The sequence below is a fragment of the Tachyglossus aculeatus genome, chromosome 26 (genome assembly GCF_015852505.1).
Source record: "Tachyglossus aculeatus isolate mTacAcu1 chromosome 26, mTacAcu1.pri, whole genome shotgun sequence".
NCBI classification, from domain to species: domain Eukaryota; kingdom Metazoa; phylum Chordata; class Mammalia; order Monotremata; family Tachyglossidae; genus Tachyglossus; species Tachyglossus aculeatus.
The window spans coordinates 13628153-13647666 of record NC_052091.1 but is presented as its reverse complement, the minus strand read 5'-3'; the positions used below and the strand labels follow the sequence as shown (position 1 = coordinate 13647666).

Genomic DNA, 19514 nt, shown 5'->3' with positions numbered 1-19514 from the left:
GTGTCATCTGTTTATATAGTTTTGTCCCTAAAAATCATGGAATTTCATGACGGTACAATACTATTCACCCTTACCCCTTAATTCCACTTTTGAGAAAGGAAGCTGAAGCACCTGATGTACCCCCAGTTCAGTAAGACAGGTTGGACTTTGGGGACAGGACCCAGGTCCACTAAATCCCCAGTCTAGTCCTCCATGAGAAAAGGGAAATGTGAGTGGCTGCCTTGTTAATGCCATCATTTAAAGCTTATTTGAACTATATTCATGGATTGCGTTCTTGTTTGAGTCTCTTAACTGAATCTATGCCCAGAGGACCTTCTGAACCGGTTTTAAGTTGTCCTCAAAAATTAATAGAAGATATTATATTCCCAGACATTTCAGTGAAAATGTCTAGAAATTCTGATTGTGGTTAAATTAATAGTGAAGATTTGTTGTCACCCTCTCCATTTTCTTCTGTTTGTCTTTCATGTAGAGTGAGTCAGCCTTCTATGATGCTATTGCTCAATTCTTTGTTCACTTTTGAGTCACAGCATGTTAGCACATCGAAGCCTGAACTTCTGAGAACCTCTCCCTTTTTTCCCCTCTCTCTCATTTTACGATTTCTATCATACAAAGGACTGTTCTTCCTCAGTCATCAAGACTTGACATTTCACTGATGCATTTTTAAAAATTCCGATTCTTTAAAGACATTACTGTCACCATAAATGCAGATTTAAAATCTTAGCTTCCACCTGGAGGGAGGTACCTGGCTTTATTCTCATCAACAATATGTTCTCTGTTCCTAACACTGGGAAATGATTTTAATTGGTCAGTTAATAACTATTCCCACCTCTTAGTGTGATCCTCTGAAGCCACTCTGTAGAATTAAGCCTTCACGCCCTCTGCTAGGGTTCTCAGAGAGTTAAGAAGACCAGTTTTAACTTTGTTTAGTTTCCTTGAGGTATTTGGCGCAACTCCCAGACCAAACCCCTAAGGTAAAGGTTAAGGTGCAGTAGGTGATATCATTGCGCAGAAATCAGGCCTCTTACTCACAACTTGCACAACTTGTAGCTCAGCAGAAGTCAATGGGATCAGTGGCTCACCAGAGTTTCAAAACATGATTAACAGACTCAAGAAGGTCCTGAGAGAATTTCCTTTAATGGGGAATTGTGTGAGTGAATACAGTGGGTGAGTCCATTCTTTTTTTTTTAAACTTGCTCTTGCTCTTTAACTACTGTACCTTGTTTGGTGAAGCACTTCAGAACTTAGTTATAGTGTTTGTGCCGCATGTGCGTGGGAATGAGCCTGCCTAGCCTTTCACAGATTAATGCCAACCGTGTTTTCCGTGATATTGTTTCACACTAGCAGGGCTATAAAAAAAAAGATGATTTCCTTACAGAGAAACCCTTTTTTTTCCTGGACTACAGAGGACTGGTAAGTATAAAAACTGAGGAAAAATGAAAATAGAGGAACTCTGGAAACTCTTTTGTAGGGATCAGTAAATCCCTGCTCACAAGTCCAGGGCTTCACAACCAGCTGATCTGTGGGCAGGGCAAGAAAAGGCTGAGGGAGAAATTTAAAGATTAGGGATCCAAAGAATATTCTTGCCGGGAACCTATAAAGCCAACCCTGAGGGATAAAAGGGGAAAAAAGCCGAGGTCTTTAAAATGATCCTTTTGTCATAGGTGCCCTTAGCCACACTGCTGCAGTGCTTTGAAATTAGAAATGCCGGTAGATTAACTCAGCTCCACAGAAATTGAACAGCCTCTGCACTTGTTTTTGGGCATGTAAAGAATCAATCGGCGATCCATGATGTCTGTGCTAAGCAGTTCTGAATATTGCCTCTCTGAAATTTCACATTGTGTACCTTTACTAACATGTACAGATAGTTGTTTTTTATGTAAATCAGCTTGGAATCCCACAAGTGTGGAAGTAGATGCAGCATGTGTATGTGCTAAGGAAAATTTTGCATTGTGTTTGTCACGGATGCATTTGTGGTTGGGGATGGCTTGGGGATAGCAGTCTGTGTTGGTCAGTCTATCCAAATTGGATTGATTTAAAAGTGCGGTGCATTTCGATGAGTCTCATTTAAAGGCATGCTTATTAAATAAGGTATACTTTAGGTGGGCCGCCTTGGAGGAAGCAATTTTCGTCAAAGACGACAGATAGGTCAGTGATTTCCTCATGAGTGGTTGCTCTTGTCCCTGCATAATGGGAAAAATATCCCTTGTGCACATGTTTCCAAACATTAACAGGTCCATTGGTCAGTTTCAGGTCAGCGAAACCCCAATTCTCTTTTTAATATTGTGTTTCCCATAGGCCTGGAGATACCTTTTTTCATCTCTCTCAAAATGTATATTAAATTACTATAGTGAGACTGGTTAGAAGAGTGACTTTCTCTTCAAAATTGCTCTCTCAAATCAATGGACAAGTTGTGCTTTTCAATGAAACAACAAACACCAAGATGACAGAAGGGCTCATCAAATGATGGGAAATGCATAGGCTACTGTAGAAGCCACTACCAGAGAGAGCTTGCTCAGGGAAACTTGGAAATGGGAGGCAGAAAGGGCTAGGGAGCTAGGCACTGCCATGTAGAGCAAGGGGGGTGATGGCCGGCTGCCCGTCGCTTCTCCCCGAAACTCACCTGGGCTTCCCGCTGCAAGACAGATGGGGAAGAGTCAGAAACTCTTGATGTATGCCTAGGAGTTTGTGATAACGAAATAACATCCCTGCTGGAGTAATGCAGGAAATAAATGAAGATGTCATTATCATTAAAAAGCTCCTTGGAAATATGTCACATTTAATAGTGACTGAGATTCATTCCCCTCCCCCCCCAAATATAGGTAAAAGCGTGTTTTCAGGTCAGATCATTTATATGCAAACTGGGGAGTGGGCTAGACAGCTTTTAAAATCAATCATAGTAATGGCATTTATTAAGTGCTTACTATGTGCTAAACACTGGGTAGGTACAAGGTAATCAAATCTGACCTAGTCTGTGTTCCACACAGGACTCCCAATCTAAGAGGGGGGAAAACAGCTGAGGGAACTGAGGGCCAGAGAGGAATTAAATGATTTGTCCAAAATCACACAGCAGACCTGGGAGTAGAATCTGTGACTTTGGGTAAGTCACTTCACTGCTCTGGGCCTCATGTCCCTCATCTGGAAAATGGGGGTTAAGACTGTGAGCCCTATGGGGGACAGGGACTGTGTCCAACCCGTTTAGCTTGTATCTCCCAGTGTTTAGTACAGTATCTGGCACATAGTAAGTGCTTCACAAATACCATAATAACAATAATTATAATATTAATAACAAGGGTTCCTATTCCTGGTTTTTCCACTGTCACACTGCTTCTCAAGCAATAGTGTTTGAGTACTTAGTGTGTGCACTCATCCTACTAAAGACTTGCCTTGCTAGGGTACAGTAGAACTATTAGACATGACCCCTACCTTCAAGGAGTTTACAAATAGCAAGAAAGCATATACTATGACATTGAGAAGCAGCGTTGCCTATTAGAAAGAGCCTGAGAGTAAAAGAACCATTTTTTACTTGCTTGTGTTAAGCGCTTACTGTGTGCCAAGCACTGTTCTAAGTGCTGGGGTAGCACAGTCTTAATCCCCAGTTTTTACAGATGATGTAACAAGCACGGAGGAGTTAAGTGACTTGCCCAAGCAGATGAGGAACAGAGCTGGGACTAGAACCCGGGTCCTTCTGACTCCTAGGCCATGCTCTATCCATTATGCCACACTGCTTCTTAGATCTGGGCTCTAATTCCGGCTCCAGCACTTGTCTGCTGTATTCATTCGATCGTATTTATTGAGCGCTTACTGTGTGCAGAGCACTGTTCTGAGCGCTTGGGAAATACAAGTTGACAACATGTAGGGATGGTCCCTACCCAAAAACGGGCTTACGGTCTAGAAATGGGCCCATAGTCTAGAAACGGGCTCACAGTCTATCTTGGGCAAGTCACTTTAGCATGGCCTAGTGGAGTCAGAAGGATCTGGGTTCTAATCCCAGCTCGGTCACTCGTCTGCTATGTGACATAAGACAAGTCACTTAGCTTCTCTAGGCCTCAGTTGCCTCATCTATAAAATGGGGATTAAGACTGTGAGCCCCACATAGAACAGGGACTGTGTCCAACCCCATTTGCTTGTTTCTGCCCCAACACTTAGTACAGTGCCTGGCACATAGTAAGTGCTTAACAAACACTATTATTATTGTTATTATTATTATTCTCTTTGACTCAGACCCCTCACCTGTAAAGTGTAGTCTTATCTACACTTGAAGATTAAGACTGCGAGCCCCATGTGTGACAGGGACTTTGTCCAACCTATCTTGTATCTACCTCAGTGCTTAGTATAGTTCCTGTCACATAAGTGCTTAACAAATACCATAAAAAAATTACAGGTAGGAGGAAGAAGGAAAAGCAGATATGTGCCAGTGCTTAAGGAATAGGGCATGTAAAATATGTAGATGAATGCTATGGGAGGTTGTGAATACAGTATGAAGATGGCAAAGTAGCAGTTGGGGTAACATAATTTGGACAGATTAGAAATTAAGCAGGAAAACCTCATGGAGGAGATGTGATTTAAAAGGTCCCGTCTCTGAACTTACATAGATTAAAATGAGCTTAAAATGTGAAAAATGCTCCCTAAGCAAGTGTCCATTAAATCCATTCCCAATCAATCCATCACTGGCATTTATTGAGTGCTTGCTCTGTGCAGAGCAACCACAACGATAACAATTGTGGTATTTGTTCAGCACTTATTACATGCCAAGCACTCTTCTAAACGTTAAGGTGAATAACAGTACATTCAGGTCAGATACATTCCCTAACCTACATGGGGCTCAAAGCCAAGGGGGGAGAGAAAATTGGGATTTAATTCCCATTTTACAGATGAGGTCACCAAGGCACAGATAATGACTTGCCCATGATTAGACATCAGGCAAATGGCGTAGCCAGGTTTATTACCCTGGTCTCCTGGCTCTCAGTCCCTCGCTGTTTCCACTAAGTCACTCTTGGGAAAGTACAATAGAGTAAGTGGATGTGATCCCTGCCCTCAGGTAGCTTATGTAACCGTTAATTACCATAGTGTCTGCATTTCCTCTAACGTAATGGTACAACTTTATTGATTGGGGTTTCACCTTTAGACCATTAGCAAACCCAAGCAGGTTTTATTCCTGCACCTGTTATGACTAGGGCCAGAGAATGGCTTTGTTTTCCAGTGTACATGGGAAGAGCTCCAATTCCCTACACATATTCTCACTTAAAGTAGGTTCTTTGGTTCTTGTTGCTGGCTGGGTCATGCCTCTGCAATTGAGATACAGTGTGGGCTTCTGAAGCAGAAGGCAGTACAAGCTTTCTCTGAAGTTTGGGCACGTGGCCAGCGAGGAGCAAAACTGAAATTCACCGTCCTGGGGTTAAAATTACACTCACTGCAGTCAGCATGTTGGAACCAAAGGGGAAAGTGAGGAGATAGGTCCAAGGAGCTACGAGTCACTTATGCTAAAGTGGAGAAGCCAGAAAAAAGCATCTTTGGGAGTGAAATTCAGCCTTTCCCCCTCATCCAGCTAGCCATCGCCATGCAAGCCAGGCAGTGTAAACAGGGCAGCTGAAGAGGAGATGGTCAGGAAGAATTCAGGGTGGTGGACCTGCTTATGGGGATTGGTTGAGTCAGAGGTATGTGTAGAAAAGGGATTGGAAGGGAGGTTGGCAGTGGCCTAGTAATCAGATAATATTCCCTGTTGGGAATTCTGGAAAGAAATAAGCTTTTAATACATCATAAGAAATAACTTGTCCTTCTCATAAGAGTGTGTTTGGAGCTTCACTGGTCCATTCACCTGTGAATTGAAGGTGATGCCTGCAAATACCACCTTTCTCCACTCTCAGCAGCCAAATTGGTCACTTTGGTTCCATTTTTAACTCTCCTAGATAGAATCATATTCTCGACCCTGTACTCCTGACCATCAATCAAGAGTACAGACTGTCTCCCCGAGACATTCTGAAGCTCCCTCCTGCTGCTCCTCCAGAACAGAATGAAATTGTAGAGGAGCAGGGGCATAGCACAGCATCAAATGTGAAATGTTCAGAAAGGGGTTCATGCCCCAGCTCTGACCCACCGCAGCACATGTGGGACAACGCGGAAAAAGTTCTCTGCTCTCCCGGAGCTTCTTTAACACTATTGCACTGGGAAAAACAGGGCAGGTAGGTATTGAAACTGGAACAGAAATGATAGTTGTCTCATTTGTTTCAGTCAAGGGTCAGATGAGGTGGCAGTGGAGGAGGTTTCTCCTCGCATCCCTTCTCCTCGCATCTCAAGAGCTGCCCAACCGAAGCAAGACAGCAGTGGCGATGCCTCGGTCCTGTCTGTCCCGCCTCCGCAGACCCCGGAGCGGGAGGAAGAAAAGGAGGAAACGTCTGATCCTTCTGATGCGAGCTCATGTAGTGCGACATATAGCAACCTAGGTAAGTGGCAAGTTCCCATCGATAGTTTTCCAGTTCTTCCTTGTTATGCAACAGTCAGAGAGAAAGAAAAAGTAAAGGTTCTGATCTAAACATGGCAAACTGCCCACAGAGAGGGCAAGGGTCAGAAGCCTCAGCAGGGAGAGCCCAGATGAAGCCATTATTCATTCATTCAATCATATTTATTGAGCGCTTACTTTGTGCAGAGCACTGTAATAAGAGCTTGGGAAGTACAAATTGGAAGCATATAGAGATAGTCCCTACATGCCCATCTCCTTCTCTAGACTGTAAGCTCATTGTGGACAGGGACGATGTCCACCAACTCTACTGTTTTGTACTCTCCCAAGCTCTTGTACAGTGCTCTGCACACAATAAGTGCTCAAGACTGTGAGCCCCACACGGGACAGGGACTGTGTCCAACCCAATTCATATGTATCTACCCCAGAGCTTAGTTCAGTGCCTGGCACGTAGTAAGTGCTTAACAAATACCATAATTATTATTAATAATAAATACCATTGATGACGATGATATCCTTGCAGCCCATTGACGTTCCCTATGTTCCAGTTTAAGAATGACTGGAATATACACTATTAAAACTATCTTTCTTCAGGCTAATTTCTCAGCTCTTTATCTTTCTCCCCCTCATTCCAGTCAAATGGGCTAGCGTCATAATGGAAATCAGTCTTTTAGATCAGCTAATAATCTTTGAAATGGAAAATCCTGTAAGGGTATTCTGAAGGCAGATAGAAATGCAATTTGACGTATTTTGAGGAAAGTGTTTTTTACTGAATCCCCGGAAACCACCTAGCAATAACAAACCAATGTGCAGATGGGTACTCAATAAGGAAAATGTTTCATTTCTCGCTTTCCAAGAACTTATGTAACATGTCCAGGAAAAAGTGATTTGACAATTCATCCCCTTAAAAAAAATTAATGGTGTCATTTATCTGATTGCAGTAGATCTGTATGGTTGAAAACTTTGCCAGGATTTGTTCCATTCTCTAAATTTTTGGAAGGGCGTAGTCCTGGGTAACATATTTTATGAAATTACTGTGCAGATTGCATGACCCAAGATAATGTACTGAGAATTATATTTGAAACATTCATTCAAAATTAAAGTATCACAACTAAACTAATGATACTTTATGGCATTTTCCTTTTAAAATGTCAGTAGCTCTAATCATGTAAAGTTGATGATTTTGGATTTTTTTTTTTTTGCAAAGTATGAACTAGTGTAAAAGAAACGCATGCAGCAATCATAATGCCACCACTACATTTTTATCACTTTTCAAAGAACTGCCACTCCTGCTTTTTCATTTTAAATCATCCTTTCTTAGAAAGAGACATCAATTCATTGAAGTCTATTCCCTAAGCACTCATTTCCCCTCCTCTCTCTTCCTTATGTGTTGCCTTTGCACTCCCCTTTAAGTGTTTGATTAGTAACCCCACCCTCAGCCCCACAGAACTTATGTACATATCTGTCATTTATTTTAATGGAGAAACAGCATGAACTAGCGGATAGAGCATGGGCCTAGGAGTCGAAAGGACCAGGGTCCTAGTCCCAGCTCTGCCATTTGTCTGCCGTGTGACCTTGGACAATTCACTTGATTTCTCGGTGCTTCAGTTACCTCATCTATGAAATGGGGAATCATATTGTGAGCCCCATGTGGGACGTGGACTGTGTCCAACCTAATTAGGTTGAATCTACCCCAGCACGTGCTGCAGTGTCTGGCACATAGTAAGGACTTAATGAGTACCATGTTTAAAAAAAAATCTGTCTTTTGAGCAAGGAACTAAACATAGGCTATATAAATGGGTAACGGCAAAGTGATGTGAAGAATAACGTTATGGGTATCTTCTTGGGTGGTCCTTTGCATTACATTTATGTCTGATGTGTAACAAAATATGTCCTCTTTTGCTTCAGTGGTCCATTGTAGTTCTTAGAATGCATGCACATAATGTTCTTCAATAGGTATTCCTAAAGGATTGTTTTTAGAAGCTTGCCAGTCCATCAGTGGCTCTTACTGAGAGCTTACGCTGTGTAGAGCACTGTACTAAGCGCTTGGGAGAGCACAATATAACAGAGTTAGGTAGACCCGTTCCCTGCCAACAACAGGCTAACAGTGCAGCGCAGTGATATGCTTTGGCATTTTCCAAAATCTCCAGAGTCCACCCCTTTTCTTGAGGACAGTGACATTTTAGAACTCCTGTTGCATTTCCTTGGTGTAACGTCTGTTGACAAAATGACTGTGCAGTTGCCTGAACAATGCCTTCCCGCTTTTAGATCTCAGGAGGTACACACACCTTCACATTTCAGAGCTTTATCATTTCTCTCTGTTCTGACTTCCAAAGTTAGAACAAAGTCTACATCCTCATGTTTTCAAGTTTTTTAATCTTTCATCCTCAGAGGTGCCATCTCTACGGAGTACCTCCCCTCCTTGTCTCTGATGAAGTTGGAGCCATCTACATACTTAAGTAACACTGAGGTACTCTGATCTCGTAATGACTTTTCAGGGATGTAGAGAGCCCTTAGAGTGGAGGCCTTGGAGAGCTCCCAAGTTCAAGCTCCTTAGCTTGATTGGCATGTCACAAAGAAGGTTTCTTTAGACCTCCCTTTCTTTATCAGCTCTGACGTCATAAATTTTAAACTTCCCATTGGTTGTTGTTTATTCACAGCACATAATCAATCCAGAGTGTCCCTAGTTCAGGATATCAGTTTTTCAATAATTTCACCTTTGAGGCCTTACCAAGTCACGTTGTTATAAAGATGCAGTCAGTATTTGTAATTCAGTTGATATGAATCACTTCCTTTCCCATAAGAGCTATTGGATTTTCCCAGAAGAACTATTGGATTATCTTTCCCATTTCTCTGCCTAGATTAGCAACCTCTTTTCAGTTAGCATGGCTACTGTTTCCTGGACACCTATATTTTAAGATGGGTCAGTTTTTGTTTAGCAGTGGATGGTTGGGTTCTTGAAAGGCTAATTGTTTTGGAAGTCATATTTAATAAAAATCTGCTGCATTTTGGAATATGAATTTGTTTCCAGCAGTGTGGTTTAGAGCTTCACAAATCAGCATTTGAACTTGTAACTGTGAAAATTTTTTTCAGGGATGTGAGCCGTTTTAAAGATACCTGATCTGTAGTTAATCCAAAACTTGATTTCATACGGCCTATTTCATTCAAATGATGATGGGGATGAGGGTAATAAGATATTATCTTAGTTCTTCACCCCTCCGTCATTAATTCCGTCTCTTACGCATTCATTCCATTAAGACCAGAAGTTTAAAAGATATTTTTTTTTTAAATCTGAGATTGTTCTATTTCATCCAGTCACAAAGATCAGAAATTTATCAGATGATAAATTGGTGACTTTTGCCCTCTTTTGATCATGCAGATGTGCAGGATTCTATCACCTAAATTGTTTTTGAAGAAGAGTCTTAATCACCCAGTATCTCCGTGAACATAGGTATCAAGGAATCAAAAATGAGATGATGTATTTTGACTATATACTTTTGGCAGGGCTATCCACAGTGGTGACAAATCAGATGGAGTCCTCTCACATTTTTTAGTGCAGGCGCAATCAGTTTCAGTGGCTAATGTAACCTCAACATCAACAGGACCCAGCATGCCATCAAACGATCGATGGTATCAAATGTTTCCTGTATGCAGAAGACTATCCTAAGTGCTCAGCAGAGTAGAATATAATAGAGTTGGTAGAGGTGATCCCTGCCCACAAGCAGCTTACAGTCTACATGGGGAGACAGACATTAAAATAAATTACACATAGGGGAAATAGTAGAGTAGAAGTACACGGCTATGTGCTGTGGGACTAGGGCAAGTGTCAAAAGTGCTTAAGGGGTACACAGCCAAGTTGGTGGAAACAGGAGATCGCACAGGGGAAATGAGGGCGTAGACAGGAAAGGCCTCTTGAAGGAGACATGATTTTAAGAGGGTTTTGAAGTTGCAGAATCATACAGAAATCACTTCAGTTTTTGAAGATCTCACTAAACACAACCGTTATCCATAGACTTCCCTCCAAATTGTGAGCACTGTATTCATTGTATCCTATGGATGGTTTGGTCCCTTGCGTTGGGGAAGCAAAGCTGCTCTTGATAGTTTACGACGTTGAATTCTCCAACCTACGTTTTCTTTAGAGTTCAATTAAACCAGCCTGTCCCTTTTGACGCTGGCCTTGAGCCAGTGGTTTCCAGGTTGAGAAGTTTTATAAGATTGTCCTCTTTTTCCCTTGTAAATTTCACCATGAGCGACAATGTCCCTTAACTAATATAGAACATATCCTGACCTTCCTGGACTGATGAAAATTGAGGGAAGAGAACCTCAGAGGCCATGATTTGGCTCAGTGCCCTGTTCAGAGTAACTTCTGTCTGCAGAATTTTGTTTGTTTAGTTGTAGTCTGATTTAGAGTGTGAGAATTTTAAACAGTAGTGGTACAAGAATGTCATCACACTTTTCTAATTATAGTATAAATCCATTATAAATGCCAGGCACAGTAGTTTATAAATTCTGGGCTGCAACTTGGCATTCAAGGTTCCATTCAGGGAATATGGGTTTTGCTCATCTCAAAATTAATAATATAGACCAGAGGAAAAGAAGTACTGAATTCAAATCTGAGGATTAAAAGCCACGATTTTCAAGTAGAGGAAGTTATTTTGGGCTTCTGTTATTTTCAAGGAGAATCTTCCAATCAAGAATAAATCTTAATTGACTGTGCTCTTAATAGGGATTTACATTTTTACCAATAGGAATACAAATTTTACAGCATGTTTAAAATAAGGTTTCTGTACAGTAAAGTTTCTTGGGGCTACGAACATTGGAATTGCCTCCAGACAGCTTACCCCCAAAATTAGTTATTCTTATACTTAAGGAAGTTGTGTTAAATAAAATTTTATGAAAATTTAGCCTTTTAGGTGCTCACAAATTTGCATTTTTGTACCATTCTCTGAGTGTACATATGAGAGACAGGCTCAGATTATTAATTTGAGGAATGATGTTGAGGGTTTTGTTTTGGTATTTTTCCCCTATTGTTTAAAGTGGAAATGTCCTGGCTAAAGGTGGAGCTATAAAAATATGAGAAGTAAATGAAATCTTTGTACCATTGTGAGAAAATGGTGGAAAGTGTATTCATGGCCCAGTTTGTGGAGAATTATGAAGTAAGAAGTTTAAAATCTAATGGGAGAGGTAGGACAGGCGCAATACACATAGGAACCCTACAAAGTACTCAAAACACATACATAACCGAAAAAGCTTAAGTAACAGAAACATGAAAGCAGGCACATATCCAACAGCTCTTGTACAGGCACGTATACAGGCCCCAGACCTGCACACATGTAGCAGGAGTGAGGAAAGGCTAGGTGTAAGAAGGGAAGACAGAGCCAAGAAATTCAAATTGAAATGAGGGCCCTATTGATTTGACAGCTTTTGCTTGCATTTGAGTAGTAGTAGTTAGGTGTAAGAATGATGCTGGAATAAATGCTAAATCTTGTTTTGGGAATGTTTTACTGGTACCCTGATCTACTCTGGAAAATGAAAACCACTCATCTCCTCTGGATTGTAGCTCATTAAGGGCAGGGAATGTGTCTGCCAATTCTGTTGTATCATACCCTCCCAAGTGCTTAGTACAGAGCTCTGCAGCAGATGACCACTTAATAAGCACCATTGATTGATTGAGCTCAAATAAAAGGTGTGGTAACCGGAGACTGTTCTGACTTATTTGTTTATCCGTGAACCTTCAGGTCCATTTGTGCATTTCCCAGGTTGTGATTTATTAGTGCCCTCTTCATCTCTTCCTGCCTGCCTGTTAGCCATTTTTCTGCTTACTATCTTTGCAGAAAATGATAAAATGAAAAGTAAGGGGGTAAAACTCAGCTTGGTTCATTTTCTACTTGACAAATTGATGGGAAGGAGGATGAAACTCGTGGTTAAATTGAGGTTTGGTGCATATCTGAGGCTTTAAATTATCTACACCAGTCCTTCCCACTATAACCACAGATCACACTTAGTTAACTAATCCTTAGCACACCACAGACCTCTGAATGGCTTATACCTGGATGAGGGTCATGTTTTGCTTAGCATTTATATGGCTATCCATTTCTTCTCAATTTCAGTGATCATACATTTCTCCTGTTCTTGAAGAAACTTGCATATCAATAGCTTGCCCTTTTGATAACTCTGAGTCTCATAGGTTTATTTGAACTGGTAATCTTTGCCCATCAGATTCTTCCTCTTTAATTCCTTCAGGTGTGGTTATCATTCAGGACAGTATATGGGGCAGTAACAGAAATGCTGGTAACAGAAGGTGGAAATAACCAAAGTAACAGAAGTTAACATAAGGTGGAAGCAGTGAAGTGAGGGAGAAGGACAAACCTCTGGTTCAAATACCCACTGCTTACAGAGAGAGAGAGAAGATCTAGAGCTGGAATTATTCCTTTTCTACAAAGACTTAGTGTGCCACAAAAACGTCAAGAATGCAGTGTTGCAACAGGCCTTTTGAAAGCTGAGCTGAAAGAGCTGGCCTCAAAGGCATGAGAGGAATGTACAGGGTTAAGAGTTTAAAATAAAAACACCTCAGATACCATGCTTCTAAAACATCGCTTCAAATGGTTGGAATTCAAATGGAAGGACTTGTCTTCGTGGGGGGAGAATATTTTCAGACTCGGTAGAATTTCCTGACCTTCTTGCACATTCTGAGGAATGTTTAGAGTATAAAAGTTCCCAACTATTTCCTGGCTCCTGGAAGTCTTTTTGTCAAGTTCCATCCTGCTTTTGGGTGATTGTATTCCTGCGATTTGCAAGAGCTAACCAACTGCCTCTATTCATCCCCCTTCCTGCCACTTGGGCCAGTATTTTTTGGGCAACTCATGATCACACTTCTGAGTATTTGAGGTGAGGCAAGCACTCTGAGTGGTGGAGTAGACATTAGGGTAACAGCTGGACAGTGGATCAGTAGGAAGCAGAAGCAGGCCATCTTACTTTCCTTTCACCTTGACTCAGCAAGAGGTACGATAGAAGCATTTGAATCTCCCATTCCTTTCCTGCTTAGACATTTTTATTTTGGGAAATGGGTGGGAATTACCTCTGCCATTACCTCTCACCCCAAACTCTGCTTTGAATGGGGCATGCAATATGTGTGGCTAGGCGTGAATTTCTTAGGCCTCTTCCTCACTGAAAGACTATGTGCGGCATATGGCGGATGCAGTAAATAATTTTGATGTGTTTCCTGGGACTGTCAATCATCTTATTGTCTCTTCTTAAAAAGTAAAATGATTTGTTGTGAAGCATTGTCTGACTTCCTGGGAATAAGGTCTGATTCTGCCACTTCTCACTAAAAAGCTGTTCTGCAAAAGGAGGCATCTTAGTGAAACTTAGCTGCCAAAGGAAGGAGTCTAGCTGATTCCATTTAATCACTTTCCCGATTCAATCAACGGTGAACCAGTGTCCTGACACACTCATGGAGGTGTTATGGGGTGCTTTATCGTTGGAGGAGCTGACCTTAGATTGTGAGAGTTGAATTGTGAACCTTGTGTGTTAATTGAGTTCTGGTTCAATCGATTGCTCACCTAGATTGCACACACAGTTGAAACCCTGCGATGCTATTATTAACTTCCAGTTCTAAACAATAGTACGAAATGTAACTCAGCACATTGCTAAAATATTGTTCACTTTAGTGATGGGGAAAGCAGTTCTTTGAACACTTTGTGTATTGTTTTAGTTTGTAAAGCCCTTTTGGAACCTTTGGAGCAAGTGGTCTTCTGGGAAATGTAATATTATTATAATTACAATCATCGTTTGTATTGAAGCCTGCCCTTGGCATTATTAATAGGGTGTGATGTTAAAATAGCCTTTTCTGTTCATTGTTTCACTCCTTTAGAGCATTCACTGCCTTTCATTCAGCTTACAGAGTCATTATTAATGGTATTTGGCTCATGGAGTCCATGAGAAAAGATATGGTTTCATTTTTAAAACTAGAGTGTAAAGGGCTCCTCTTGTTCTTGAGCTTTCACAAAGCATTTATATTCCCTGAAGAAGCCTGGCTATCCTTATCCAACAATCCCAGAGGCTGTCATTGCTTAGGTATGTTTTATGTTCATCGAGATACGAATTTCTGCACTTAGGAGGAGGTGGATTATTCTTCCCTAGCAATGAGGCTTTACAGAAATTAGCTTCCTACTTTTCCTTTGTAATTGATAAATCTCACAGGAATTGAAGCAAATCTGTGAAATAACTTCTCAAAAATCTCAACTTTTACCCCCCACACAAAAAATGTTCTTTTTCATTTTGGTGGCCACAAGAATGACAGATTGATCACATCGTTTCATTTTTCTTTCCGTATCAGGGGTTTTCTGTCTAGCAGAGTGAAGGGCTATGGAGGGTGAGGGGAAGTGTTGGGGGCGTATGATGACTTTCTTTCAGAACAAATATCTTTATTCCCTCCCATCCCTTAAGAAGTTGATAAATATCTGAATTTAAGGGGACAATTAAGGGTGAAAATTCCGTGGGTTTTTAATAATAATGATGGCATTTGTTAAGCACTTACTGTGTGCAAAGCACTGTTCTAAGCACTAGGGAGGATACAAGGTGATCAGGTTGTCCCACATGGGGCTCACAGTCTTCAACCCCATTTTACAGATGAGGTAACTGAGGCACAGAGGAGTTAAGTGACATGCCCAAAGTCACACAGCTGACAGGTGGCAGAGCCAGGATTAGAACCCATGAACTCTGACTCCCAAGCCCGTGCTCTTTCCACCGAGCCACACTGCTTCCCATGTTTTTGTTTCCTATGAAGCAGCCTCATGCCCAGGTTGTTTGTCAGTCACTTGATGGTATTTATTGAGTGTTTACTGTGTGCAGAGCACTTTACTAAGTGGTTGAGAGAGTACAATATGCCAGATACATTCCCTGCCCACAACGAGCTTAAAGGTTGTTTCTTTAATCTGATTTTAATTCAGAGGTTTGTGCAAGTTTGGGCTCCTAATGCCTGTCTCCCCTTCCTTTGCCCGTCCCCTCTCCCACCCTTCCTCCAAATCCATCCATCTCTCCAGTGGAACCAAGTAACTTTCCACCCAGCTGCATTCAGAACTCTTGAATATTGGCCTTAGCAAAGCACAGTATGCAAAGGAAATGAAAGAGGGAAGTTAATAGAGCAGAATATGGCTCCCTTGGTGGAAATGTAGTCAGGACACTGAAGTTCCCACTCCTTGGCTTAGCTTTGGTTTCATTTCAATTTATTTCAATTCCCGCAGAATTGAAGATGCCACTGTAACGGCTTCATCTGCAGACCTCCCCCTCCACCCTAACCCCCACGTGCTTCCTAGAATAGTCTCAAAGTGTGACTTTTGAGGCAAAGTCTAATGAGAGCTGTGATTGTATTCAGTTGTTTCCTGCCCCACGTGATTGTACCCACCAAAAGCCAGTCTCCCAGGTATCATATTTTTGCCATTCTTCCCCTCCACCCCTCGCCCCCACTCCCGGAACTGAATAGCTAGCTCCCAAACTAATGCCTTTCATCCCATTTTTATGTTGGTTCTTTGAGAGGCCCACTCTAATGATAAGTGACCTCTCCCCTTCCTTAGCTGGTACTGCTGGACCCCCTCCAGCAGAAGTGGGAAATAGCTGATAGACCTAAAGGATGAACTAAAACGTTTACAAGAATCACACACCACCTGTAAATAACTTCTCGGCATTGAAGAAATCCAGCAGTTATCTAAAGCAAACAAGAAAACCCATTACTTTCCTGGTAGTTTACCCAGAGGGCTTTGGCCAGTTCCACCCGGTCCGCTGTATGATGATAGCGGCCCGGGTGGAAAAGCACCCACCTGTACTATCCAGTTGTTGTCTCCCTTTCTGCCTGACCTCTGGCAGTTGCCAGGTAAGTGTGGAGGGAACCCGAAACTACAGGGTTTTAAAATGTTTCATTGTATTTTTGTGATGCAGGGCAATCCAGAGCCGCCATGATACCCCCCAAGCATCCCCGGCAACCCAAGGGAGCGTTAGATGATGCCATCGTTTTTGGAGGAACAGCGGAACGAGAAGCAAGTAAAGATCGCCAGCCCACGCCACCGCCACTGCCGAAGAAAACTATCATGAGAGCCAACACCGAACCGATTCCCAAAGATCTCCAGAGGTCCCTGGAGAATTCCTTGTATGTCGTGGCCAACCCCACCTACGATATTGACCCAAACTGGGATGACAGCAGTGCCGGCTCTTCAGTCTGCTCGGAACTCAAGGGATTGGACCACGAGTCAGGCGATTCCTTGGACAGACCGCCGTGGAAAACGAGACCATCCACCTCAGCCGCCAACAGCGTTTGCAGCTTAACCACTATCAGTATTAAGGATCGGTTCTCCAACAGCACGGAGTCCCTGACAGGGAGACGCGACCCCCAGGGCCAACGGGGCAAAAGTATCCAGAAGCCACAGAGGCAAGCACTTTACCGAGGAATTGAGAACCGGGAGGAGATGATGGGGCAGATCCGAAGCCTCCACACGGATTCGCTGAAGAAACTGGCAGTCAAATGTGAAGATCTTTTTATGGCCGGACAAAAGGATCAACTCCGGTTTGGAGTGGACAGCTGGTCAGACTTCAGGCTGTCCAGTGACAGGCCGTGCTGTGAGGCTGGCGATGCCGTTTACTACCCAGCTTCGTATGCAAAAGATCCACTCAATAACTATGCAGTTAAGGTAAGAAGGAGTTTAACACACTCTCTCAGTCCTAACCGACAACTAGGGTGGACAGCGGTCAAGTTAAACACGACACGGTGTTTGTCGGTGAATGGCAGTAAAAGTGCCTTCGTTCATTTCAGCCCTACGCTGCAGGCCTTGTTCATTATGCCCTGACACTTGGAAAAAAAAATACCCCCATTAAAACAAAAATCCAACCTGCATCTGCTCCTGGCTATGCATCTCATCTGCTTCCTGTAAGTTTAAAATAGATTATTAATCCTTACATCATTAACTTCCAGCCCATGCCATTCCTTATTTGATGTTTTGTAGCTCTCTCACCATCAGTATGTATAATTTGCATTCCCTCAATGGTAATGGGGCCAAATTTGTCACACCATTTCTCTAGTCTAATATTTGTCGAGAGTTGGCAGGGCCTCCTTGATCATCCTCTTTTATGGATGAAGAAATTGAGGCTAATAACAGAAAAGAAATTGCTTGCCCAAGCACGGCAGTGTCAGAGCAATGATTGGGACTCAAAGCCGAAGAATGTAGTCAGTGTCTCTCTCTTTCTCTCTCTCTCTCTCTCTCTCTCTCTCTCTCTCTCTCTCTCTCTTATATATATATATGTATATATATATATATATATGATCAGCGTGATCTCTAGTGAAATTTGAAATGCCTTGAAATGCATTCATTCATCCAATCGTATTTATTGAGCACTTGCAGAGGGCGGATGGTCAAATACCACAGAAACCTGGATCAGTCAATCATATTCATTGAGTGCTTCCTGTGTTCAGGGATCTGTACTAAGCACTGGGGAGAGTACAACACAACAATATAAAAGGCTCCTGTAATGGAGGTAGTCCAAAGCATCGGCCTGTGTCCGCGATCCCTTCCTTCCAGTTCAAAAAGAATTATGTCATCCCTTTCACGTCCCATGTTTTAATTTGGCTCAGAATATATATAGTGTTTATTTACGGAACATGAAATATGAGATACCAACCTTCCCTGACAGGCCAGGGGGTTGGTTACTAAAGTATTCAAAGGACAGAGAAATGAATGGCACCATAGCTGAATATAGTACCAAAAAGGATTGCGCCCCATGGCTTTCCCCATAGTTAATCCAATCACTTATCCTGTCCTGCACTGATTACGGCATCAGCCTCCTTGCTGACCTCCCTGCCTCCTGCCTCTCCCCATTCCAGTCCATACTTCACTCTGCTGCCTGGATTATTTTTCTACAAAAACAATTGGGCCACGTTTCCCCACTCCTCAAGAAACTCCAGTGGTTGCCCATCCACCTCTGTAATGAACAAAAACTCTCCATTATTGGCTTTAAAGCCCTCAATCACCTTGCCCCCTCCTACCTCATCCCGCTACTCTCCTACCTCAACCCAGCTTGCACCCCTCGCTCTTTTAATGTTAACCTTCTCACTGTACTTCGATCTTGTCTATCTCACTGCCAGCCTCTCGCTCATGTCCTGCCTCTGGCCTGGAACGCCCTCCCTCCTCATATCAGACAGACGATTACCCTCCCCGCCTTCAAAGCCTTATTGAAGGCACATTTCCTCCAAGAGGTCTTACCTGACGAAACCCTCCTGTCTTCCTCTCTCCTTCCGCATCTCCCTGACTTGCTCCCTTTATTCACCGCCCCGCCCCCCCAGCCCCTCAGCATTTATGTACATATCTGTAATTTATTTATTCATATTAATGTCTATTTCCCACTCTGGACTGCAATCTCGTTATGGTCAGGGAATTTTTCTATTGTTTATACTGTACTCTCCCAAGTGCTTAGTACAGTGCTCTGCACACAGTAAACGCTCAATAAATACGGTTGACTGACTGACTGACTTTCATCTTGGGGGAGTTTCTGTGGGATCAGCCTATCTTTGAAACTATGATAAACCAATCAATTGTACTTATTGAGAACTTACTGTGTGCAGAGGACCTTACTAAGCACTTGGGAGAGTACAGTATAACAGAATTGGTAGACACATTCCCTGCTCACCAGGAACTTAATGATCTAGAGGGAATAGTCTAGACTGTTGATTTTGATTCCATCTGTTACTCTTTATTTATAGTCTAAGGGGTGGAGCTAGAACCACGTTCTGCCATTGATACGTCACTATTAGGCTAGCTCTAGGACTCTGCAGACCTAACACCTTTTCCATTTGCAATGGGAAGATACTGTAACCTGAATAGGAGTTAAAGCACAGCTTCTTATCAAATTAAACAGAAGGGTCACCTGCAGAGCAAGGAGGCTGATAAATTGAGAATACATGCTACTGAATTTGAAAAGAGTTTTTGAGGTTGAGAGCAGCATTGAAGAGCTGCCACATCAATCGGGGTTAGGGTGAGCCATCTATCCTGGTTCTTTATTGTCCCAAAGATCACAA

At 42.4% G+C, this 19514-nt stretch overlaps 1 protein-coding gene across 1 annotated transcript in view; it reads left to right on the top strand.

Annotated features, from left to right (window-relative positions):
- Positions 1-19514, top strand: part of PEAK1 (pseudopodium enriched atypical kinase 1) — a 182819-nt gene that overhangs the window by 152654 nt on the left and 10651 nt on the right. The window contains exons 7-9 of the mRNA XM_038767609.1: positions 1048-1164; positions 6229-6440; positions 16391-17136. Of these exons, the coding sequence (XP_038623537.1) occupies positions 1048-1164; positions 6229-6440; positions 16391-17136 (1075 nt within the window). The remainder of the gene's footprint in view (positions 1-1047; positions 1165-6228; positions 6441-16390; positions 17137-19514) is intronic.